Consider the following 27,256-nt stretch of genomic DNA (forward strand, 5'->3'; position numbering starts at 1 on the left):
TTTGTGTGATACATAAAAATAAAGTTCTAAGTATTCTGAAGATCTAAATGTAAATTGAAAGTACAAAATTAATAGAGCATATAAGAACATTTTTACAAACTGGGAATAGGAGGGCCTTTTAAAGCATCATGAGAATCCCAGAAATACTAAAGGAAAACACCGGATTTCTCTGCAATTAAAAGTGTTTACACTACAGAATATGTCATACTAAATAAAATTAAATGCAAATGACAGGGCGCCTGGGTGGCTCAGTGTGTTAAGCCGCTGCCTTCGGCTCAGGTCATGATCCCAGGGTCCTGGGATCGAGTCCCGCATCGGGCTCTCTGCTCAGCGGGGAGCCTGCTTCCTCCTCTCTCTCTCTGCCTGCCTCTCTGCCTACTTGTAATCTCTCTCTGTCAAATAAATAAATAAAATCTTTAAAAAAAAATGCAAATGACAGGGAGAAAATGCTAATATTTGACAATGCTTCATCAGTATAGAACAAAAAGAACTCCTATAAATCAAGATAAATAACCCAAAAGAAAAAAATGGAGAAAACATATGGATAGGTCACAGAAAAAATATAGTGTCTAAATATAAAAATCACTAAGGATTACATTACAGAGAAACTGAAAGAGATCAAAGTAATTTTTTAAAAGGTAACATTTTAAGCTTTCAGAATGCCAGGAAAAGTGGGGAGGCACTGATTAGACATGATGTTGAGAGAATGGGGAAAAGGGACGCTCACACACACTGCAGGCAGGAGTTGGCAAAACTTTTGGAAGGTTGATATGGAGGCATCTGGAGAAATTCAGAATGAATATAATCTGTGACCCACTTTTAGATTTCTTGAAATTCTTCAAATCAGACAAGCCTTAACTTGACTGGAAAAATATTAATGAATATAAGAAAACTGAGGTAACAAAAAAAAAATCTCCTTTTCAAGATAGTTTTTCTCCCAGGGACATAGCTCCAGAACTTTCTTCCCCTGCCAACATCCCCTGGGATAAACCATAATAACCTTGGTCCCAAGCCAGGAGGGTGGCTGACCCGATACCACTATGCTCACTGTGGGGCATACACACATGCAGGGGGGAAGCCGCTCCACAAAGTACAATGTCATGTCACTGGGACAGCGTCAGGCAGACTGTCCAGTAATGAGAAGCAAGGCAATATGGCGTCATATGGCTGCAGTCAAATATGGCATCATATGTCAAACCTGTCACAGTGACTGTGCCTCAGTGTCCAGCCACAGTATGGCCCCGGATCAGAGCTATGGTTCATGCAACTTCTGACCAAATTCGTGCTGTAGAGAAATGAGCAGCGTCCGTATACCTTCTAGAACTAAAGAACTACAAAGAAAGTGAGAGCACAACCTACAAAGAAACTGTAATTATAGCTTCCTTCAAACACCATGTCCACTGCAATCCAACACTTCCCCAGCTTTTCCTGAGGACCATGGAACATCAGACATCAACAATTATGCCCAAATACTAAGCTCTTAGAATCTCCTGCAGATTACTCATTAGATAAGGATTTCTTCTTCTTTGGTGATAGCTTTCTGGGAATGTGGAAACAAGTTTATGTATAGTTTATCTGTTAAGTGGTTTGAAAAGATTAAAGCTCTATTCACAATCCCATTTGGACGAAGGCTCTGGAGCCTTACATGCCCATGCTTTTTAGAGGGGGTTCAATTGGCCAAAATAAGTAGGTTACTTTCTTGAAACCAGCTTTAAACATTTTTATGTGGTGGGGTGCCTGGGTGGCTCAGTGGGTTAAGCCACTGCCTTCGGCTCAGGTCATGATCTCAGGGTCCTGGGATCGAGCCCCGCATCGGGCTCTCTGGTCAGCGGGGAGCCTGCTTCCTCCTCTCTCTCTGCCTGCCTCTGCCTACTTGTGATCTCTGTCTGTCAAATAAATAAATAAAATCTTTAAAAAAAAATCTGTAAACATTTTTATGTGGTAAGAGTTCCAAGAAATGTTTATGCTGACATAAATGGAGTACAAGGTTCACTCGAATGAGAAACATGTTGAATTGACACTCTTCAAATAAGACTAAAATGCACATGTGGGTAGTGCCTATAAACGTGGCACTTCTTGTCCAATATGTGAAATACAGACCGCTGATGACAAAGGACCCACATCTTTTTACAAAACATAATTGAGGGTGGTTGAGGTATGGACATTGCGGGGGGTATGTGCTGTGGTGAGTGCTGTGAAATGTGTAAGCCTGATGATGCACAGGCCTGTACCCCTGGGGCTAATAATACATTATATGTTAATAAAAATAATTTAAAAGCCTAATTGAAAACAAATTTAGCACTGCATGGTTGCACCTGTTATAAGGCTTCTGCAGGAGATGACAGCTCCTTGAAGCCACTGCCAAGACTCTGGTTATAAACACTGCAGGCTGCGAGAGCTCTTGTACCTCTCCCTGTCCCCGCTCCCACTCCCCAGTCCTCCCAAGAGACCTCTTCAGAGTGTACTAGGGCAGTTCTAACAAGCTATTTCCTATTTCACGTGGAGCAAAGGTGGCCTGGGATAATACTGGCTTTGCTCAGTTTTCAGCGCCGAAAGGTGTGGGGTGGGGAGGCCACGCTGTTCAGAGCCTGCAGTGACGCTCTGCTTAAAGGTATAAATAATATCTGACGAGGACCTATTGTCTTTGCATTTCCTGGCTAAGGAAACAACTGACCCTCTAGCTAATTTGATCTGGTGATCTTAATTTTTTAAAAAAGTGCCAAGCATGTAATTCCATGGAGGCGAACAACAGTCTTTTCTGAGAAGAGCTACAGGTGGTTTTCCAAGACAAGAGCACCCTACACTGGGTTCACATAAATAACTTCCATTTGGGGACTCTCAGCTGTCATCCTTATCTGAGATGGGTCTGGAAGGGTCTTTTCACAGCTGAGAGTAGAGCACTCTGAATTCATATCCCAAAGAGAGCACACCTCATTAAAGAATAACTATCGATGGTGGCTATCAGGTTGGCCTTTGAAATGGCTCAGTGAACCAAAATAACTTTAAATTAAACCACTTTTGTGGGAAAATACTTAATGGGTTCAAACAACTGACCTGAAGATCTACTTTGGAACGATTCTTTAGTTAGCTGAGAATTGCTTGCTTCTTTGGGTTAGATCAGGGTTTCTCAGCTTTGACGCCACTGATGTTTTGTGCCCAGTAATTCTATCCTTTGCATTATAGGATGCTTAGCAGCGTTCCTCCCTTCTGCCCACCAGATGCCAGCAGTATCATCTCCCCCTTCCTCCTTCTCCTCCCCCAAGTTATGACAAACGAAGAGTATCTCCAGACTTTGCCAAATGGCTGCTGGGTGGAAAACAGGCCCCTACTGAGAACCACTGGTTTTGGCAAATGTGAAGTTTATCTTGTGCATGATATGCTTAGTAATCTGCACATATATGGCCTTCTCAGAGATAGAAGCATTACTGGTTATCAATGGGCCCTTTGTACCCAAGAGTGATGTTGGGGCAAGGCTAAGTCTCTGAGGGAGAAGAGGGTTCCAGACCTGCTAACCTTGCAGTCACAACCTTGTTTTGAAATTTCCAATAACTTTTAAGGGACATAAAATTTTTTGTATCAATTAAACGCTTTTAAGGTTGAGAAACTGAGCTAGAGAATAAGAAATCACCCAGAAAATTATTTCCTGTCTTTTCAAAAACACACTGGACTATGAAACATAGATTTAAGCCCTTGGAATCTATTACTGTGACAACACAGGACAGTATTACCAATAACAGTGAGAGCAGCTGCCATGGACAGCTTGGTGTGCTCCAGGTAACTATCCAAAACATTTCATATACAATAGTTTATTTAAGACTCTCAGCCCCACCTGCTAATAAAAAAGGATTGCCTCTATTTTACAGATACAAAAACTGATGCTCAGGAAAGTTGAGGCACTTGCTCAAAGACTCTTGTGTGATTCTTCTGAATTCCCCACAATATATTCATAATTACATCAATCTTGTTTTAAGCCTTTGATAAGTTGATTTTTTCATCTTAGTGAATCTACTAAAAGAAGAATTCAGCACATTTTCAGGATTTAATGAGCTAGCTACTTCACGCCGATCTTGGAGGCAAAGAATAATTTACCTTCCAGGTGGAAATGGACCTCCTTCTACATATAGTAAGCAGGGAGGTCGAAGCTATGGCACAGCTTGCTGTCCCTTGCAGAAATAGCTAATAAGCGTTTCATAGTCTATTCAAAATACCTGAAAAGTGGAGATAAAAAACAATGGAGTGACAAGAAATGCAAAACTTGTAACCATGAATTCCAGTTGTGACACCTGTGAACTCTAAGCAGTTCAGCTCAGTTTACTCTGTGCATGTTTACTTTCAAAGATTGTTCTATTTTTCTTCAATATTTTTGGTGAAAGAATGCAGCAAGGCTATGGAGACAAACCCACAGCAAGTCTCAAACCTAACTTGAATTTCAAACGTAATCACTAACAAGCCAGGCGTGTTTACCAAGGCCTATACCAGCTGACTTTCTTGAAATGCTTGCTATTTATCATCTGATAAAGATGCTAATGTGCATTTACATGGCTTAAAATCAGAGCAAGAAAGCACAGAAAAATACACTGGCTAATTCGTACCTGAAATAACTGGGTCTTTTCTCATAATACTTTCTGACAACTATCTATTTCTACTCACCTCTAGCAGAAGGAAATGTGAAAACAGTGCAGTCTGTGGCCATTTGTGGTTATGCATGTTACTCGAATTCTGAGTTATTTCTGTAATGTGGTTGGTGGACCACCCCCAACATGTCCTTCGGTGAACTACCAAAGGAAGAAGAAAATAAAGTCCTCCTCCAGAAATAGATTACACGTTAGCCTCTCCTGATCCTGCAGACTTTAAGTCACAAGCACCAGTGAACCAAGGCAAAGCAGCTGCTGCTCCTACAGGAAATAGCCCCATTCTTTCTAGGACTGGCAGTGCTGGCATGAATAATAGCGATCTCACTTCTCCAGCATAACCAAGAAATGACATTCCTCCTTTCCATGCTAATGGTGGTGTGTTCCTGGATTCTGACGATGGGTGTGTGCACGCACAGGTCGTGTGTACACGAGGTAGCATGCATCCTAACCCATCTGTGACTGTGATGGGGGTGATCACCGTGCGCTTTCCATCCAGGAAGACTTCTCGCACTCACCCCATCTGGGTTCAATGCTCTTCAATGGTTTTCGCCTACCAAGACCTAAAGGGTGAGCAGATACTGGCTGGGCAGAGGAGAATACACACACACTTGGCCACACACTGGTTGTGTAATATCCTGTTTACCTGGTTCCTCATCTCTATGCATAAAGATTAGTAACATCTACCCATCACATGTGTTGTAAGGATTAGAAATAGTATCTGAAACTTGGTATGGGGGGCTTATTCAATGGTAGGGATTATTAATGAAAATTGCATTAATTTTGTTAGTTTGGTTTAACAGTAGTCCATTGTATCTAGGTAATGTTCTGGAATATTAGCATCATTTTTCATACTACATTCAATTACCTCTTGGTTGAGTTATAAGGGAAACACTGCTCTATTTAAACTTCTAGACTAAGCCTGAAAACTGAAATTTTTGTCCATAGTCATAATATGGGCATTTTCCCCATCAGAAATTGAATTAAAGACTTATGGGTCCTCTAATAGGCCATTTGAGCACTAAAATTCGAATACTGCATGATGAGGACTCATTTCTGCTTTCTTGTATCCTGCTTGGTTAGGTGTAGTCATTTCTGTATTACCCTGTGTTACTGATGTTCCAACTATCACTACGCATCGTAACACAAAAGCTGAGTTGGAACATCAAGTACTAGTATAATGAGTTCTTTTTAAAAGTCAGCAGCGCATCTTCCTTACGAGATTCAAAAACAGCTAACTGGCTTATCAGCAATACTGCCGGCTGCACAGTGACGCAAGCACTGGCTTCTGACGGAGCAGGTGTCTGCGCCAAAGGCTTTTGGTGGCTACCCCTGCTTCCAGGGTCTGGGACAGGCTGTTACCATAGGGTCTCCTGAGCACCCACAAAACAAAGGGCAATTAAGCCATGTGGGGCTTCCCTCTAGGCCAGCTTCCCAGGCAGGACACAGGTAGAGAAGGCAAGGTGCACCGTGTGCTTGCCGGACTGAGTCAACAGCTGAAAGGACCTTTTCAATGGAGGCAACAGGGGATCTCTTTGAAGGAGAAAGGTACTACTTCAGGAATGCCCTCAAAATATTGCGCCTGAAATTCAGGCCCAGCGCTCAAAAGTTCCCACAGTTGTCTTCCCCTCTAAGACTCAGGGGCTCGGGGCCCCAGCCCCAGCTCCTGGGTACCCGGCATAACCTGTGCTTCCACATCCATGTGAAAGGCAGATGCAGGTCTGGAGTCCTTGTTCCCCTCACTTCAGTTACCTTGTTATTCCTCACAGTGGCCCAGCTTGCGGAGAGATCTGATGAGGTACAGGGACTGGAGAGTGTGTATGTTACCACGGTGACTGCCCCCTCACAAGTGTGATATCACTTCCTTTTGACTTGGGAGTCTAGGAGGAAGGAACGGGAGGAATGGAAACCACCTGTGGGCTAAGGGGTGGTGGTGTCTCATCTTCTCATCATCAGTAGTGAAGGTTCTAGTCAAAGCCACTTAGTAACAGTAGGACCTTGGGAAATGTGGGTAAAAGAGGGATTTGGATTACACTGTCTCCAAGTGTAATCCAAATTTTTAACCCATAATTTTACTTGGTGGGCAAAGAGTTCTGCTCTCCTAGGTTAAACCAATAGATACACATGTGATATATAACATTAAGAGAAGAAGCTTTGTCATACTATACATCCTTGGATGGCTAACCAAAAGCAATGTAATGAGAGCACTATAAGGAAACCCCACGTCCCAGGGAGCTGGACTGCTAGTGGCCTCAACCACATGTAATTGTAAGAAAACGCCATTCACTCAGCTCCCAAGAAGACCTAAGACATTAGCTTCTACTATTTTTCAGAGTACAGAAGATGAAATGAGGGACAGAGATTAAGAGTGTAGGTTTTCTTGCAGCAGACACTCTCTGGGGATTACTCATTGGTCAAAGGGTGTGGACTGGGAAGTACAATATGAATGAAAGGTGACAGAAACTAGTAAGCTGCTGCTTCAGGAACAAGGGTTGTTTTACTCCCCCACCCTCAGCCCCCTACTGCACACAGTAAATGCTTGAGAAAGCACATTAACTCCTTCAGATCAATTAAAGCAGGCTTGGGTTTTCAGACAAGTACCTCTCCCATCTCAATCAAGAAATGTACAAATTCACAATGACCCAACCAATCCTCTCTCTGGCTGGAGACTTTCCTGAAGCAAGCTTGGTGCTTAGGTAGGTGATTCACATTTCTTGGCCAGAAAGGCACTCATTAAAAACCAAACACTCCCCTATTGCCACATGTTATTTCTTGCTCTTGAATCCTCCCTCTGTCTTGGCCTCAGCTGCAAGAGACAATCTAGAAACTTCAGCCAGGTCTGGGGGAGCACAGAGCCATCTCTAGTCAGCGGCTGACAACTTTGCACAGAGACTTCTTTTAGGAAGTGTGGTCCTTAAATCCACAGTCAATGAATTAAACTGACGCTTAACCATAAACTGCTATACTGAATACTAGAGCCAGCCCCATGAAACGAAATAAAACTCCCTTATAAATGGAACGTATACTAATGGGAAATCCACTTTACATTCGCCCCTGTAACATTTTGTATGCATTATACTATAAAATTCCAAGAAGCCTTTTAAGAGACTTTTATGTTTGCCCTTGGTCTTCTGAGTGGCAGAGTGAAGACTATGAATTAATTACTGCTTTGAATCCTTAACGATATATATTTCTCTCTCTTGCCTTAGCAAAGAAGACAGAACGAGATCTTTAAAGGACTTGAATAAGAGCAACTAACATTCTCCGTGTGGCTTCCAGCGTCTGTTTCTATTCGATGACATCTGACACAACGTGAAAGCCTACCTCCTCCTTGCTCCTTCCCCTCGTCGTCCTGCAGCAGCTTGCCAACGGAATTATACCACTTGAATTGTGGATCAGGGATGCCATAAACACTACAGTTGATCAAGGCACTGTTCCCCTCCTTGACTATGATATGGTCAGTTCTGGCAATGATGACAGGCACAGAGCCCGAGACCCCGTCAGTGCCATTTAAAGTGCTATTAGTCACACTCTTAGCAGTCGCGAGAGTGGATACTAGGATTAAAAAGGGCACAGTAGGTAGAAAGCACACAGGCAGATGGTTCTTCAATCGATCCATCTTCTTTGCTTGCTCTATAAGGCAACAGAGATGGTTTGCCGATGGGAATCTTCTATCGGACAGCAAGCTGTTCAGAGCAGGCCGTGGGACAAGCCTGTCCTGGATCCATAGAGTTGGTTCCTGATTAAGAACCTGTTTAAAAAACAAACAAACAAACAAAAACCCACACACATAAATACTAGCATTCAAACGTTAATACTTTATTTATAAAATGTTAGAAACCCATGTAAAATATACACTTCTATCATTTTCAAACACACAAACGAGAAGATGTTCCGAATGTTAAGGTATTTTTTTCCACAGAAATCGTAAGAGTGTAATTTTGTTATGTTTGCTATTGAAACATATGGCTCTTAGTAGGAACAAATATAGGCTTTGTATGTTAAATTTGTATCACATGACTTCTGAGAGTTCCCAAACCAATTCAGGCTTCCTTCATTTAGCATGCTAAGGTCTCCTTCTGCCCTGTCACCTGCTGCTATTGCGGATGACCTGACTGTTCACCTGGGGTCCTTCTTCCCCTCTTCTCTTTCCTTCTAGCTGATTTCAGTGGCCCCAGCTTGCGTGCTGCCAGCATTTGCGAGGGCTCTACTGGAATCAGTCTGGCGTTCTCCTCACTCCCCATTACGGCTTCTACATATGGCTTCCCCCTTTTCAGGCAAATGCTCATGCTCCTTTGAGCTTCAGCCCATCTAGCTCCCTCTGTTCCACATTAACTGCCATCCACCAACCCGTGATCACTCACTGAATTCCCTGGTTTCGGTCTTCATCTGTCTCCCGGAGGCAGGGGAAAATTAGTAGAAGTGGGGTGACATTGTGGTGGCTACACATCTCACGTCCAAAGGTCTAACCTTCACTTACATCTCTATCTTCCATTTCATCCACAAATCATGTAGCCACACCCTGGACCTTTCATCTCTCCACACTCTAAGTTCCAAAGTGCCAAGTAGTTCTGAAGTTCTACCATCTTTAGCTGTACCCGCCCATTCTTCCAGATCTCTGACTCCCCTCACTGAACTTGCTAGCTCTTCCATTTTCCTCAGTCTCGATCTCCACTCCCCATCCCAACCTGCATGCTCCACTTCTGTCTCAGCCTAGACCCAATCACATGGACCACAGTCCCCAATATCCTCACCCCATCCTTCCGCCACAACTACTGTGCCAGGATGCAACTGTGATCAAGCTGATCGCTTGTCATCCCGGGGCCTGTACCCAGGAGGCTGGTGCACCTCCTGGAAAGAATCACACCACCATCTCATTACTACCAAACTAAAAGAACCACCTCAACCCCCGCCAGGCCCTCAGTGATATCTGGTAATCTCTGTATCAGTGCTGAGTCCATTCGGTATCCTTTTCCCAAGATGCCCATAGACTCCTTAAGCTTTTGAATCAAGCACCTTAGCCCAGTGGTATCCTTACCTTTCTCAAAAGACCGCCTTCTCCTACTAGGTTGTGCAGGCACGAATTCCTACTGTGCCACCTTTTGGAAAGAATCCTCTGCATCTTATCCTCACTCCCTCCTCCCCCTCCCTTGCCACTCACTCCTCAAAGAACTACATTCCGCATTTTGCCTGCTCTTTACTTGAAACAGCTCTTGCTCAAGTCACCAGTCACTGCACGTTGCCAAGTTTTCAGTCTTTCTCTTGCCGGAGCTCTGTGGCAATTGCCACTCTTACGAACAAAGTTCCTTCCCTGGCTTCCACACTCCATTCCTCTTAACCCCTCTCATTATTCTTCACTGGTTCCTCTTCCTCTTTCCAGTCCTTACAAGGCAGTTAACCCCCAGAGTTTCATCATTGGCCCTCTTCTCTTTTTACCCTCAGCTATTACCCAAGTTCTATTTTCATGCCTTTATTTAAGAAGTCTCAAATCCCTGTCCTCAGTCCTGACTCCTTCCTGAATTTCTGACAGGTGTTACCAGCTGTAACACGGAGCACGGAGCAGCTTTAGGAGGATGTTTTGCAGGTAACTCAAAATTAACACTCCCAAGCCAAACTCATCTGCTAACTACGCTACATTTCCCACATCCCTTCTATCAGTTCAGGGCACCATCATTAGCTCAGGTATGCATGGACAGAATCCTCAATTCCACTGTGACCCTGGGTCTCTCAGAATGTAGCTACAGGTTGCTGACCCCATCTCTTAAGTGTTGCTTGGCTTGTTCCATCCCTTGTGTCCTCTTTCTGAGGCTCAGGTTAGCCCCCCTCTCTTCTGGTGTGGCTGCCTTCTAGATAAACTGCCTGCCTTTGGTCTTACCCCGGTTCCCAATCCGATCCCTATAACCATTCTGCGACACAAATTCTATGGTGCCATTTTTTTACTTAGCAACCTTCAGTATTTCTGCATTGTCTACGTTATAGAATCTGAATGCCTTACCCTTTTTATTACTGTATTATAATATTTTTTTAAATAGTTACTGCACATGAACTCTTAGGCAGGCGTTATTACAGATCCTGGAGATAGAAGAGTAGGTAAGACGTATCTCTCCTGTTCTGTGGATATTATATTTTCATGGGGAAAAACAGACAATAAATAAATATTAGGTAAATAAGAATTTTGGCTAATGATGCACACTTCGGAAAACACACCACAGGATACTCAAATGCGAAGTCAGGTAATCAGGGAGAACTTCCCTGAGGAGGTGGCCCCTGGGCTACAGCTGCTTCAGGAATCAGCCATACCTAGATCTGGGAGAAGAGCATTCCAGGAAGAACAAAAGCAAATGGAACACTATAGGATGGTCAGAGTAGAAAGGTGCAGATCACCTAGGACTTTGTAGGACAGAGTAAGGAGTTTGGATTTACCTAACATTCACTGGAAAATTTTAAGCAAAGGAGTGACGGGATATGATTCTTTTTTAAAATCAACTTTACGGGTGCCTGGGTGGCTCAGTAGGTTAAAGCCTCTGCCTTCTGCTCAGGTCATGGACTCAGGGTCCTGGGATTGAGTCCTGCATCGGGTTCTCTGCTGGGCAGAAAGTCTGCTTCCCCCCACCTCTCTGCCTGCCTCTCTGCCTACTTGTGATCTCTGTCAAATAAACAAATAAAATCTTAAAAAAATAAAAATAAAAATAAAAATAAAATAAAATCAACTTTACTATGGTATAATTGACAAACAATGAAATCTGCCCATTTTAGGTAAACATTGTAGTGGATATTGACAAATGTATATAACTATGTAACTGCCACAATAAACAAAATATGGAATGTTTCCACCATCTCCAGAAGTTCCCTTGTGCCTCATGTTTACACTGATTCATTCCGGTATTTGCTGTGTGTATCTGCATGGCATGAGGTAAGGACTGAGGTTCAGTTTTCCCCCATATGGATATCCGGTTAGTTCAGCACCATTTCTAAAAAAGACTATCATTTTTTCAATGGATTGTCTTGTCTTCTTCTCATCAACAGTGAGTCCACTTCTAAACTATTCTGTTCCACTAATGTTTACGTCTCTCCTTGGGTGTGTACCACACAAACCGCTCTGTCTGCCTCATTCATCTTGGTATCTGCCATGTCTCAAGTCCTCCCGGACAACAAGTTACTGAATAAATGAATCTCTCTCCAAAGGCAGAAATAATTATGCCGATTCTGTAGACAATGAAACTGAGGAGATAAATAAATCAGGGGTGATAAATTAGCTTCAGACCATACATTTCTTCAGTGGGAAAGACAAAGAGTTTTCTTCGTGCTGCAGACTTCCACACTCCCACATACACTCAAGTGCCTTCCTGCCCCAGGAAAGCCAACGCATTTCTCCACCAGCAGGAATCGTGGTTTATGGGAGATAGCACAGGCTGCTGCAGCATGACACATACCCTGTTATGACTTTGTAAATGCTTTCTCTACTTGGCTAACTCGTGGTTTCCTTTGAACAGGGAAGTTGTAAAGCTGACCGATTCAGTACAGGATGGTAGTTAAGAGCATGGCCTCAGGTTGTAGATAGACTGGGCCAGGATCCTGGATCTAACCACCCTCACTGGCTGTGTGTTTTTGGCCAAGAACTCACCGAGTACAGGACAATTCTAAGGATTTATGTACATACTGTACTTACATAACCCTCGGCTTGATAGACAAGAATTGTCAGCATAATGTATAAAGCATGCTTTGCTGAAATTACGCTTCTCAAGTTGATTTTTATTATAGCATTTAGAAGACCTACCTTGTTTTTGGTTTTAAGACCTTACTGACTGCCCTCCCACCACCTGGAAATAATTACAAGGGATTTTCTGCACTGGGTCCTTTTGCAGGGCCTCGAGTCTGAAAATACACTAGCTGCCCCTCTGACAGACACTGCAGTGAGCATCCTGGGGACAGTATCTGGGGTCACTGCTACTCCCTGATGCCTATACCAGACCCAATGCCTAACTAAAGAGCTTGGGGGAGAATGAGAGACTACACAAAGTACGAGGTAGGTTCCAGTAAGTGTGTGTAGTAAATAGACTATACCATTTCTTTTTTCACAATGAGGGAGAATGCAACCAACGGAAGATCAAACTGGGTTTTAAAATGCAGAACTCTAGGGATGGCTTGGTGGCTCAGTTGGTTGAGCAGCTGCCTTCCGCTCGGGTCATGATCCCAGTGTCCTGGGATCGAGTCCCACATCGGGCACCTTGCTCGGCAGGGAGCCTGCTTCTCCCTCTGCCTCTGCCTGCCATTCTGTCTGCCTGTGCTCGCTCCCCCCCCCCCACTCTCTGATAAATAAATAAAATCTTTAAAAAAAATAAATAAATAAAATGCAGAACTCTAAAACTGTTTTCAAGCAAAGGCTGGCCACTGTGGTTTTCTAATTCAAACACCTTGTGCTAGCAAGAATAAAGAGAATGGGACACTGCTGTTCTATTTTATTTTAATGATGCCAGTAGGAACTTTGGGCTAGAAACACAGCAACTATTCCAAAACTATAACTAGCTCCCTTAGAGACCTTCACAGGTACAGAGGCAGAGACTGTGATCTTAATGCAGGATTTCAGGTAGCACACTCATTCCTCCCTCCACCATCTCACTCCCATCCTTTCCTATTTTGAAAAGTTATCAAAGTACAGAAATCACAACAGGTGATTTGTAAGTTGTTTGTGTCAATGCATTTTTGCTCAAAAACTCTGTGAACATTTATTTTCTAAAATAAAGCATTTAACTGGTTAACACTAATGAATTAAAAGTTGTCAGTAGGAATTTGACGGATTTCATACCATGCCCTTTGAGGTTTGTTTGTCTATTTGTTTGTTTGAAGTATGGTCTGTGTGCTGGCCACACTGCTAGGGTCTGGGGCAGGCAGTTGGGTGTGGGAGTGCTACAAAGCTCACTAAGCCATAGGCTAGTCCACTTATAATCTATCAGGGAGAGAGATACAGCTAATTCCAGTACATTCTCCAGGTGCAAATGAGCTTAGCAGTGAGTATGCAGAAGGAGCACTGGCTGGTCTGGGTGACGCTTGGAGATGTTTGTTGACTGCCTACCCAGCACCCAATCCCGGTGTCACCCTCCCCTTCCCACGGCCCCATTGTTCACAACCATCCCAGTCCTTCTAATCTTCCAATGAGCCTGTAGCTTGTACCGAACTTGTGACACTCCTCCCTGGCATATGATCTTACATTTTTCTTAGCTTTGTGTTGAAGAAACTTCTTTTCACAATTACAAGCAGAGCCCCTTGATGGCAGAAACCCTGCGCAAAAAGCTCTGTAGAAATTTCTGAGTACTGGGCACCCTAAGTAATGCTTACACACTTGCTATATGAAGCCACACTTATTTGGGATCCAATGGCAATTGGAATAAATTCACAATGTATTGCCAGAAAAGCATATAGACATCATGTCACTTTGGGCACTGAGAAATATTCTACAAATGTACTTTGTGCAGCCCGTCAGATGTTACAGACGGCATCCTGAAAAGTTCGGTTAATAACACTGTAACATTGTGAAAGACTTTAGCTACCAATGACTAAACCATGAGCACTATAATCCAGCAGTTTTAAAATGCAGTCCTTCAAAATACAAGAACAAAGGCCACAGATTCCAAAACCAGGGTTTAACAAAAGCTACAATGGACAAATTGTTAAGCTTCATGTGTTTGCTCATGGCCTTTGGGAAAACTTTCATAGAATATTTTCTATAAATAAAACAAAAGAGAAAATATTTAGCAGACATCAAATGTCCTTTCTTTACTCAGCCACTTCCCTATTTCCCAATGATTGTATTTTATCTTAAAAACATGTAATAAAATGCTTTGCTGGATCTTATTTTTGTTCCTTCACCTATAATAAAACATGACTGCTGGCCATGTATTTCTGGAGTTGGGAGGAAAGGGCCCCTTGTTTAAGGGTGTTTGGACTAAATGAATATACATTGTTGTTTTTTTCTTGGCACAGTTCATGCTGCCATTTCCCCATCAACTATGATGAGTAATTTTGTAGTTACATAACTAGATTTTGTCACAACATCTTCTGAGAGTGACCACTATTTTCATTTGTGCATAAATGATGCCATAGACACAAAGGCTGCCTTTTAGTTTAGAACACATTCTTGATAGGTTTCTCCTCATGCAGCAAGAAGACATCTCAAGTTCATGGGAAATGAAGAAAGACACTGAAATACTCTAATCATAAACACTAACTTTTTTTTTTTTTTAGATTTTATTTAGTTATTTGACAGAATAGAGAGCACAAGTAAGCAGAGCAGCAGGCAGAGGGAGAGAGAGAAGCAGGCTCTCTGCTGAACAGGAAGCCCGATGTGGGGCTCGATCCCAGGACCCTGGAACAATGGCCTGAGCCGAAGGCAGCCGCCCAACCAACCGAGCCATGCAGGCGCCCCTAAACACTAACTTTTTAAAACTGGCAGGCAAATGAGGCCATTTTTGTTATGGCCCTAATGTGGACTCCCCTAATTTCTTTTAAGATCAACATATACAGAGTTTTTAGGTAGCTAACGTGGTGTCTGAATATGAACAATGGGAATCCAAAGTCCAAAAACCTTGCAGAACAAGAATATTCCTGCAGCAATTACTACAGTCCAGAATCAAATTATGTAAGTGCTAAGTATAGTAAGTTTTATCTGAATGGGTCCAGTTACGTTGCAGAAAGATTCATACTGTCTGTTTCTTTCCTACAGATGTTCTAGAATCTGTCTGTGTAGAGTTCTTAATGCCTCTAATAACACAAAAGTAACTGCTCACTTAGATGGCAAATGGGATCATTACAGGAAAGAATGGAAGAACGTTGTGTTTAGGTTACTTTTCGAAGTACCCAGATAGGTCAGTTCAATCCGAATCACTACACATTAACGGAGGAATTTTTCCGTGCCTGGCATACTGCCAGGGATGAGGAGTATAAAGGTAAGACATAGTCCTTACCCTCATTCATCTGCAAATCTAGTAGGTGGAGAAAGAAAAGTAAGGCAACAACTAAAAATGTGAAAACTGTTCCATCAGAAAGAGGTCAAAGATCCGCTGAGGGTACAGGAGAGGAGACCCAAGCGGTCTGGAAGGACCGGGGAGAACATTCTATAAGAAGTGGCCCTTTAGTTTAGTTATAAAGGAGTTCACCAAATAGACCAAGGGAGTGAAGCGGACCCCAAAGGAGGAAGAGCATATTGAAGAAAATGCTGATTAGAGGGAACCTTGCACATTTAGGGAGCTGCACAGAATTAGGCACCACTTTGCGGTAAGAAGAGAGGAGGAGGAGGAAGACTGAGGTAGGCCGGTCCACGTAACGGAGGGACTGGTGTGAAATACCAAGGATGGGGAGCACTCACAGGTTCTGGAAGGGGGAGGTGACATGGCCAGCTTCGTGTTTAGATCACCTTGCTCAGAGTGTGGCTGATGACACAGAGGAAGGAAGGAAGGAAACAAAGAACCGGGGCACGGACTAACAGCAGTGGGGAAGCCAAGACGTGGGCAGATCCAAAAGAGGTAGAGGAATTAGAATGTGCAGGCCTTAATGAGTGTCTGACTATACAGCAGGTGATATGAACCCCGGACTTCTGGAGCAGCAGTGCCCATGGTCATACCAACAGCCGTCTGAGAAAAGGAGTGTTTCATTCTCTAAGAACCAATGCCTGGCACGGTGGGCGAAATACACATGAACACATGAGTTAGGAATTTCCACTGACAATTCCCTGGGGCTGCACTGCCCAGTTGCTGCTACACTTGGATGAAGGCCCGAATGCCGGCCGTGTGGCTGAGCAGAGCCCATGGTGGCTCCTGCCGTTCCACCGACCTCTCCCCCTGGCTTCACACTCTCCTTGCTCTACAAGTCCTGGCCGATGAAGGTTTGTGAGGACAAGCGGCCTCCGCGACACTTACATTTATGAACTGGGAGCCGTATGGCAGCATCTCATGGGAAGAAGTAGGACTGTCTTAAGAAAGTAGTCAGACCCTGTGAGGCCTCGTGGCATTCTGGACAGCCCCTCTGTCTGTTAACTGGATGGCATTGGCATAATTCATAGCTACTTAATGGGTAAAACAAAATACATACCCTGATGGGCAGGACTGCTGTTGATGGCCACCAGATGAGCTCTTCTAAGCTCATCCAACAATTTAGGAGGTACAACAAAAGGTCTCAATTCTACTTTACTTTACCAACTGCACTAATGTTCAGGCCTCTACAGAAGTCTAGGTTTTTGTTTTTGTTTTTTTTTTTTTTCAATACATGAAAGGCACAGACTCTTCAAAAACGGATCTGTTTTTAAATCACTGTTTTTCAAACCTGAAAAGGAACCTTCCCTAGGCCCAGAGATGCCATCTTTGTAATACTTTATTTTTGGTGGTGCATCATATTAAGAAATCATCCTTGGATCTTCACCACAATTTTCCCACACAGTATGTTTTTCTGATTAAAAGTAAGGCTGATATAAAATAAAGCTCCCAGAAGTGTAATCTTCTAAAAAGGAGGAAGATAAAAAGGATTATAGTAAAGGTTTTCCTCTGCAGGTACAATTATCATTAGGCAAGATAAAAACAGGTCTATCATACATTATCTGTTCACCTAACTAGAATATTCGATCTGGAAAAACTCACGTGTTTTCATAAAGGTTTTCCTTTATGCAAGATGAGAACGGGAGGCCCACAGAAGATGAGCAGTTTCCCAGCATCACACAGTTTAGTGGCTTAGAAGTAGGATAAAAAGCTCAAACCTAGACTGGGCCTGAATTACATTACAATCTCTTGGTTTCACAAAGGCCATTTCTGAGTTGTCCCAGCAGCTGAAACATGCGTTGACAGCTGTTCTAATCTTGGGTCTATCCGTGGAAGAGTTTACTGATGTTTCCTTGTGTATTCAGCGTCTTCGAATTCTCATTCTAAATAAAGAGGCTAAAATAGTTCCGGGCCCCATTAATGCAAATCCTTAACAGATCCGAGGGATGCTTCCTCCGGAATCTGATGGTCAAGGGAATAAACCAAACCTGGGAAATGAATACAAATGGGATAGATGCACTAGTGGATGGTCCCAGCTCAACACCCAAAACACATTACAGTGTAGATAAAGGGGTTACAATGCTGTGGCAGTGTTCTTCTTGAATCTCTGACACCATTGTGTATCAGATTCTCTACACCTATAAAACCTAAAGCCTGTCCAGAAGCACCTCTGTCTTTCTCTTCCTGTCCCTATTATAAGATATTTTTTCTGGTGTCTTCTCCCTTTAAAAAATAATTGTGTCCTTACAAAATATTTTCCCTACTCACTCGGAATGGGTGCCTAGTACCATTATTTATGCCACCTGCTAATCTATCACACTACTTCTGCCAACGTTCAGTTCTTTTTTTCATTTCAGCTCAAGTCCGTTCGTTTCCTCAGAAGTTCTGGATGTGCTCTGTATAAAAGCCCCTATATCCAGAGTGAAGCCAGGCAGGGCTGATGGGCATCTGGAAGGCTGAACACATCAATGAGCAAGAACTCTCCTCCAGCCTAGAAAAATGGCCAGAAGATCCCACGGTATCAGGGAGATGTTTTACTGAGGTGCTGACCCCTAGCTGCCTGCCAGCAGATCCAGGCTGGACAGCTCTCTGCCCAGACAGAGGAGGGCAGAGAGCATGTCCGCCGTGCAGCACAGGAGACTGCTCTATAAATCAGAAGCCGTATTCTTAACTTGCTTTCCTAAATAGAATATATAGACTGAGGCAATTGCCAACAATTACATTTTCTTATGGATCTGGTATACTTTGTAAACTCCTCAGGCCTTCATAGTAAAAGTGCCTTTCTCAGTTTCCCCATCTGACTGGATACAGACGGCTTCCCAACCCGCCAGATGTAATGCACTTGTGGACAGTTTTCCATCGACGTGATATTATGAGGAGGGTTGACTGTTTAGTGCTAGGACAGCCCGTGATAAATTTTTTTTTTTAAGATTTTATTTATTTATTTGACAGAGATGACAAGCAGGCAGAGAGGCAGGCCTGGGGCAGGGGGGTGGGTGGGGGGCGGGAAGCAGGCTCCCTGCTGAGCAGAGAGACCGATATGGGGCTTGATCCCAGGACCCTGGGATCATGACCTAAGCCAAAGACAGAGGCTTTAACCCACTGAGCCACTCAGGCACCCCAGGACAGCCCGTGATAGAGGTATTTCATTGATCATGAGTATGAAGGACAGTAGTAATAGAACCCAAACAAGACACAGAGTACTGTCTAAGAGGACTACATCCAGTGTTCCAAGGGATAGCCAGTGTGAAAAGGAACTTGGTACAGGACTCCCTACAGCCAGAGAACTGAGATCATAATATAGCAAAACGTTGGAATTAGGTTCCTAGGATAAAAAATGGGATGGGCCCTGAGGTTAAAGTCAAGGACAGAAATTTTGGGGTGAGCTGGAAAAAGGGTACCAGTTTAGCATTTCAGGATTAAAACCTAAAAACTCCTTTCCTCAGTTTTGCCATTTACTAGTTAGTAGATGACCTCTGGGAATCAGCTGATCCCTCTGAGCTACAGACCCATCTCTTGGGCCCCTTCTTATCTACCATTCTGTGACCACCAGGAGTGTGGCTGGGGCTGGCCAAGGGATGGAATGGTGAGTGCTCAATAAGAAGAGGGAAAGAGGAGGGAGTTCTTTATGTACAATGAAGATCCTATTGCCAGAAATTCAATTAGGGCCAAGAACTGTGGTTGCCAAGCCATTTGTGACTTGGTGATGACCCAGGAACCAGCTTGTGCATCACACAGCACACAGTTACTCGTTCTCCTCCGTAGGGAAGGAAACCTCTTGAGTATTATTCACATCCTAAGCATTATAATAAAAAAGAAAACCTACTCAAGCTCCCAAGGCCTTTGGACCCTCCATCCACACCCTCCAGACACTCTCACCACACTGCTTGAGGTGAATGAGCTCAGATTCCTGCAAGGCTGTAGCACTGAGGGGCTGGTCTAGGCGAACCACAGTCCCCCACTGGGGGCTTAAGATCGTCATTTCACTACAGAGAGGTCTTGGGTCTGCTCTGGCCATTTGGGGGTATAATTTTTATCACGAAATTCCACTGACAAAATATGGTTGGTGTTGAGGTATTTACTGACTGTCCTAGGAACCAAGCATTCGTTACTTTTTTTTTTTTCCTTTTTTAATGACTAGTAACAATCTATGCATGGGGAAGCTTCAAAGAAAATGAAAATAAAACACAAACACTTTAAATTATTACAAGGTGCATTTCCAGGGGTTCTTCTTTCAAGGGTAAAGGCCAGAGAAGGCCTGCCCACGGCCCTACGATATGTGGCCCCCAGCAGCCTCGCAATCTTCATTTCTGACCTCTCTACCCTTCCCTCGCTCCCTGCCAACCACACGGGGCCCTGCTAATCCTGGAATGTGCCAGCTACACTGGAACCCTCGCACTTAACTATTCCTTCCGTCTGAAGTCAGTCCCCAGGATGCCTGCAGGCTCACTTCCTACATTTCCTTTCTCATATGTCACCTCATCAGCAAGGCCCTCCCTGGTCATCTTACAAAAAACTGTGTGTTCCAACCCCCAACAGTCCTTGTCCCCTTTACCCTGCCTGCCTTTTCCTTCATACTGTGAACTATCCTGTCCCTACTAAGATGTGAGCACCTGGATGGACGGACTTCTGCTGTGGACATTGTTCGCTGTCGTATCCCTGTGTGTAGAAACTCGCTGTGCTTATTGCAAGGGCTTGGATATCTGCTGAGTGAACTTATACTGGTTCTATCTCCTCTCAGTTTACTAACTCACAAGGCACTGACATTTGCCCTACATTTTCTGCAAAGTCTACCCATTTCTTAGAAATTCTGGGTAACTGGCTCTAGTCCTTACCATGAAACTAACCTTAAAATATAAACCAAGATTTCTTTAAAGGTCAGTCTTCAGAAACACATCTTTCCTTACAGAGGGTCCTGAGAGGCTGAGGGCTCCCAACGGGGCCCGGGAGCAGAGGCTGAGGGAGTGTGGGTCTGTCAGAGGACTTGGGGCAGCTGTCTGCCACAAAGAATGTATCTGGGGACTATTTTCTATGCCTGAAATATACATTCCTTTTATTGTTGAGAAGAAAAGCAACCGCCTACTTAATTTATACATCAAATGTTGAAACCATCCCTTAAACTCCTTATCTTTCTGCTTGTTTGATTAAGGCCATTCAAATTCACGGTAGGAAGTGGATTACCCAGGGTTTCTTCTTTCAGCAGAGTCAAGTTTCATCTATTTGTAAAAATATGCTCGATAACTGAAGAGGATAGTTAGAAAAGCCTTTCCTCCTTCTTTCTTTACCAGCTTATTATCACAAAGTGGAATTACATAATGAATATTTATCTGAATCCCATATGCTGAGTGTTTTTCATAGACACTAGGACCTGGATCTTAGTGGAAAGCAGATCAGAAGAGATCCTGTAACTCAAACCCTATCTGACTTGTTATGAAGAGCTCAATAACAATGGCCCTTATGCTTACCTAGCACTTATGGTTTATAAAACACTCCCATGGATGGTACCCCGTTGGAGTCTCACACTACCCTAGGACACAGGCAGGCCCTTGCGGTTCTTTCTGTCCACACTGACAGTGAAAGCAGCAGAGGCCCAGCCACCAGCCCAAGAGGAGAAGCCCCTCACAGAATCTCATCTACACTCACCCCCGGGCTACGTCATGCACAGTGACCACCAAGTGAATACCAAAGCTTGGCCAAACTCTCTGAACGTCATGAGCACCTAAAGCTGTCAGAATCGTTATATAAAATTGCTTATTTTGGGGACGCCTGGGTGGCTCAGTTGGTTAAGCGGCTGCCTTCAGCTCAGGTCATGATCCCAGCGTCCTGGGATCGAGTCCCACATTGGGCTCCTTGCTTGGCAGGGAGCCTGTTTCTCCCTCTGCCTCTGCTGCCACTCTGCCTGCCTGTGCTCGCTTGCTCTCTCTCTCTGACAAATAAATAAATAAAATCTTTTTTAAAAATTGCTTATTTTGAAATATTGTTAATATTTTTAAAAATTATTTTAAAATTTTGGACATAAAATCAAATATCTTTCAAAATTTGGTTGAAAGCAAATCTTACTCATAATCTTCTAGCTTGACTTTAGCGCATACCCTAAGATCAACCTTTCCCCCAAATTAAGTGTTTTTTCCATGCGACAATATGGAAAATTACCTTAACTAAACAAAAAACCAGAAGAAAGCTGAAAACATGGATTCAGTGATTGCCACCCAGAATTTTAAAGGAAGCTTTGCTATCCTCTCAGCGTTGATGGGAACAGGCCCTACACACACTTGCCAGATGTTCTTAATGATGTCTCACCTGTGCAGTCAAATTCAGCTAAGTGATAAAAATCCAGGAGCCAGTTATATCAGTTAAGCTGAACTCAAAGTACTTATGAGGCCACTATTATGTTTAGTACCAACTGTTGTGAGCTGAAAAAAAGAAATTGTGAGATCAGTTCTTTACTCTAATGGTGTCTGGAATCTTGGTGATAACCACATACCAAGCAGTATATAAGTAAGCACTAAACTGGGCAAATACCACAGAAATTCAGAGGAGGGCCAGATGGAAAGGTCACAGAATGTTCCCTGGGGTTGGTCAAATCCTGAAGGATGAATAAAGGAGACAGGATAATTTTCTCAGCAGGAATAATGGCTTACTTTAGACAAATAGAATAGAAATAAACACGGCATGCCACTTAAAAATAAAAATTTAGGAGCACCTGGGTGGCTCAGTGGATTAAAGCCTCTGCCTTCAGCTCAGGTCATGATCCCAGGGTCCTGGGATAGAGCCCCACGGTCGGGCTCTCTGCTGAGCAGGGAGCCTGCTTCCCCCCTCTCTCTGCCTGTCTCTCTCACTACTTGTGATCTCTGTCAAATAAATAAATAAAATCTTTAAAAAAAATCTTTAAAAAAATTAATTAAAAAAAAAATCTAATCTAAAAATCTAACCTGATGTTAGAGTAGGTTTTTGCGAGGCTCGTGCAATGGGTCTGATGTGCATCCTCATCTCAAGAACTCTGGGATATCAGAGTATTCCTCCAGCAATTCTAATTAATAAGGGGGCTTAAGGGTTACTTAGGAGAACTGATAAAGAGGATTCTGGGATGGATGATCCATCACTTTGAATGTAAAACTAACACACCAGTTAAAGAAGGGGAGACAGCCATAGCACAGAGGTAGAGATGAGACGCCTTAGGAAGGCAGGAAGGAAGCAAAAGGCCACTGTATGTCCTGGGTCCAGCTGCACAGGAATAAATGCTCTGCCCTCGGTGAAGCAAAGTACTAGTGATATGTAACTATTTTCTAGAAATTATTTCAAGTTCCTCAAAAGTGTCTTAAGAAGGAAAAAACCAAGTTACCTTTGGGAAGTCTAATGAGCAAGACTCACTCAGACACCAGATAATCCTGCGTTGTTGAAACCCTGAAGGAATAAAACCTTCCCTCCAGCCTGGGACTGACAACAGGAATGGCACAAAGGTGGGTGGGGAGAAAGCAAGAGCAGAAGCCCAGGTGTGATTACTAAGGGCAACGCAGCCCAGCACCTGTCTTTGGTAACAAAGCAGAAATTTTACAAAGTGAAGTTCGCACTAGCAGCTGAGGAGCAAGGTATCTCAGGGGTTACTAGATGTTCAAACCATCCTGTGGCTATCCTGGGGTGTAAAGGCCAAGAACAAAGTCCTGGATGAAGCTTGGAGCCAAATACTAATGCAGTCTTTACTCAAATACCTCCCCCTGCTGAAGACCAAGGAAAGTGGGTTTTGTATCTTTAAGAAAACATAGTGCCTACACATACATCCACTTATTTCCTTACAGGAGAGCTTGGCCACTGGGAAGAAAGGAATTAACTGGCCAACTTGGAATAGTTCCCACTTTCACAAATACAGAGTTCTTGCTATTTCCAAAAGAGTACAGCAAGATACAGACCCTGGAACAGATGCATCCCCTCTTGTCTAGGAGAGGTACCCTTTAATAAACCGATGAAAATGAAGTGAATTAGCCCCAGCCAGGGCTCTCCAGGGCTAAACTGGGTGGGACCTGTCAATGAGTAATTCTGGAGCACTTTATTCCAACCCATTTATTTCCTTAAGGAGTACAGCCTTCCTGGCACCATGAGCCAACTCAAATCCTCAATGGAAGGAAAGATTTTGAATTATAGTTAAATATCTGCTCAGCAAACTTCCTCTTTTCCGCGGATTACAAAGAGTCAACTTCAGCCCAGCCTCTAAGACAGTTATCTTCCAATGCAGAATTAGGGAAGTCTACCCCGTATCACTATCATTTCAGCCTCACTAGCATCCCCAAATACTTCTGCCCAGAAGCTGAAGAACCATCAGAGATCAATTCCTTTTTTCTCTCTTCCATGTTTCCCTTACAAAGTATGTGTCCGGCAAGGAAATTCTGATTTCCTCCTCCACACACACCTGTGAGTTTGGGCTTCCTGCTCCTCTGGTCCCTTCCAGGTCCCTCTGGTTAAGCATCTGCAGCGGAAGTCAGTGTCTCTGATCCTGCAAAGTGTTGTGCTCTGCAGAACCCTAGAGAGAGGGCACCTTCCACATTCTGCAGGACCTGACACACAAAATCTGATTACATGCGAGTCACTTCCAATGTCTCCTCCTTTCCTTCCCTGCCCACACGGCCACATGGCCACACGTCTCTTGTTGGGCCCAGCTTTATGTGCTCATGATCTCTGATGGGCACCCCTCTACTAGACTCCTTCCTCACTGCCCAGCCCCTAGTCTTGCCTGTCTCCAATCCACAGACCAGGCTGTTGCCAAAGTCAGCAGACTACGAAAGATCAGACTTAGCACATATTCCACATCTTTGTCAGTAGTATAAAGCTAAAGTCCTTGGCAGGACATACCTGATCCTTCATGCTCTGATTCCTACTGATCTCCTACTATTCTCATCTCTGGAACATCCCTGGCCTCTCTTCTTTCCTGACTTCCTCGCATGTGTCCGGCTGGCCATGCTGCCCTTCATTTCCTTACACATCCGGCAAACCCCTACTTGGCTTTTAAGTCTTGGTTCAAAAGCCCTCCAGAAACAGACCTGTACTCCTGGGGATAAAAATATATGTTTATAAAAAATAAAAAATTTAATTAAAAAAAAAAAAAAGCCCTCCAGGATTCCCCCAGGTAGCCATGGGGCTTCCATGTTGTCAGGAAAGTATTTTTTCTCTTACCAATTTTTTCTAACATATAGTTTAGCTTCAGTTCAGAGCCACTCTTTAACACTAAGGTAGATTTCTTCAGGTGAGGTTTTCCAGACACAGAGATGGCAACTCGACCAACTACAAGTTTTTCTAGGACAGAAATTAAGCCCTTATATTGAAGAGTCAACAAATATGTTTGGAAAGAATGACTGAATTTCTTACAGAAGTTAGGTCATCTAGAATCATAGCTTTCATCCATACCCTGGCAAATACGGAGCCTATAGTGAAGATTACTAATTGATTTTGGCCATTTCCCAGCTGAGCCTGTACAAGCCCACAAACACCCCACAAGCTACAGCAACCAGTCAGAGCTGGCCCAGGTGACATTACATCATCTCAAGTGAACTGCACTAGAGAAAGCTCACTAGATTTGGGCTCTCATGGCTCCCTGGTTATGTCTGCGCGGTATACAGTCAGCAGAGCAGCTGTGTGCTAAGAGGACAATGGGCAGAAACAAAGGAATCAAAATGTGACTTGGCCCTTCTACTTTATTTTCTATGACCTTCTTCTACAAATTGTGAAAAAGAGTCTCTTAAGCTATTAATTTCACAGATGTATATAAATGCCATTTCAGAACAATTCGGAGAACTGAATTATATATCATGCGGGTTCTAGATTTCTGTCACTGACCACTTCTGGCTGGACACCCTTTGTCAAAAAGCTGTATGAAACTTGGGAGTTTAGCCATATATTGCTTTTTTAGGAAGATAAGTCTGGCAGCAGTCTGTTCCTCCCATGTTCCTGTTTAAAAATGCTTAGCTGGTTTCCCACTGCTTCTCTACATGTGACAAGATAAAATCCAAACTCCTTTGCATGGCACCATCACAATGAAAGGACCATTGCATTCCCCTTCTCCTGCCTCTGCTCAATATTCCATCACACCAAGTCTTTCTTTGCATAATGGTTGTATTAGCTTTCTATTGCTCCTTTCTATGACACTAAGTCGTAAACTTAGTGACTTCAACATACAAATGTATCATCTTTCAGTTATGTGGGTTAAAAGTTCAAAGGGGATCTCACCAGGCTAAACGAGAACTGGCAGTGCTGTGTTCCTTCTGGTTGCTCCAGAACAGCATCTGTCTCCCTGCCTTTGCCAGCTTCTAGAGGCTGCCTGCATTCTTGAGTCGTGGCCCCCTCCCATCTTCAAAGTCAGCAACGGCCAGTCAAAATCTATTTCACATGGCCTCACTCACTCTGACACTGACTTCGGCTTTCCTGCTTCACCTATCCAGACTCTCATGATTACATTCGGCCCATGGAATGATCCAGATAATCTCTCCATTTCCAAATCTTCAACTTAATCACATCTGCAAGGTCACAGAGTGGACATCTTTGCAGGGGTCATTATTCTAACTACCATAGTAGTGTTCCTTCTGCCTGGACAGTTAGAAGACTTCTACCCAAATTCCTAAGGCAATCCTTAAGATCCTATGGAAATACCACCGTTTTCACAGGGCCCTCCTCTTCCTCCAACCCAAGGGGCTCATTTCTCTTGTCTCCTTAGTCCCACGTACAAATACCTCTCCTGGAGCACATACCTTGCACTATAGTTTACTTGTCCTCAAGTATGTCTGTCTGACTAGATTCTGAGTCACTAAGTCTTATTCATTTCTGCAGCCCTGGGGCCTAACTATTAAACACTGTGGGGAAGAAAAATGAAGGTGATTATTTTAATAAGTCAAGACCTCAGGTAGAGGCAGAGGCAACATAGTAAATTCACACGGCTTCTGTTTTGAGTATAGCTTAGAAACTAGTTCCGACAGCTCTTAACTGGGTCTTAACACATTATCAGTCAAACTCCTGAATTCTTTAACCATTCCAGGGACATATTATAGCAAACTTAAACCATTCACATCTAAGGATATTTTCTTAAGACATTTCTAACTTTGGGACGCCTGGGTGGCTCAGTTGGTTAAGCAGCTGCATTCAGCTCAGGTCATGATCCCAGGGTCCTGGGATTGAGTCCCACATTGGGCTCCTTGCTCGGCCGGGAGCCTGCTTCTCCCTCTGCCTCTGCTGCCACTCTGCCTGCCTGTGCTCGCTTGCGCGCGCTCTCTCTCTCTCCCTCTCCCTCTCTTTCTGGCAAATAAATAAATAAAATCTTAAAAAAAAAAAAAGACATTTCTAACTTTAATGTAAGCCACCATGGATCAAAACATTTCAGTTTTAAGTGTCCTCCTGGGCGTGGCTGGAAAAGGGCAAGCGGCACCCCAAGTGCTCGTTTAGGTGAGCGAAGTGATACTCTCTGAATGACTTCTGAATTCCCAAAGATGATGCCCATCTAACACATCTGACTGTACTACGTTGGAGGTTAAAAGCCACTTTACCACAATATTTATTTGGTATTTCAGTATCTAGAAGTTTTTCATTTAAAAAAATAGAACAAAAAGTCCAAAATTAAACAAA

At 43.5% G+C, this 27,256-nt stretch overlaps 1 protein-coding gene across 11 annotated transcripts in view; it reads right to left on the reverse strand.

The window, feature by feature from the left end:
• The window catches only part of MFAP3L (microfibril associated protein 3 like), a 39,872-nt gene that overhangs the window by 10,049 nt on the left and 2,567 nt on the right, over nucleotides 1-27,256 (reverse strand). For 2 of the 11 annotated variants that reach the window (XM_004758092.3, XM_004758090.3), the window contains exon 2: nucleotides 7,956-8,382. The exons of 1 other annotated variant lie outside the window; for it this stretch is intronic. In XM_004758092.3, the coding sequence (XP_004758149.1) occupies nucleotides 7,956-8,250 (295 nt within the window). In that variant the 5' untranslated portion in view covers nucleotides 8,251-8,382. Of the gene's footprint in view, nucleotides 1-4,089; nucleotides 4,209-4,650; nucleotides 4,776-6,315; nucleotides 6,554-7,890; nucleotides 7,912-7,955; nucleotides 8,383-8,995; nucleotides 9,236-27,256 lie in introns of those variants that run through there. 8 more of the 11 variants (XM_045078307.1, XM_004758091.3, XM_004758096.3 and 5 more) reach the window with 8 other exon arrangements.

Source organism: Mustela putorius, unplaced genomic scaffold (assembly GCF_011764305.1).
Source record: "Mustela putorius furo isolate JIRA1106 unplaced genomic scaffold, ASM1176430v1.1 tig00000242_pilon_pilon_pilon, whole genome shotgun sequence".
Lineage (NCBI taxonomy): Eukaryota > Metazoa > Chordata > Mammalia > Carnivora > Mustelidae > Mustela > Mustela putorius.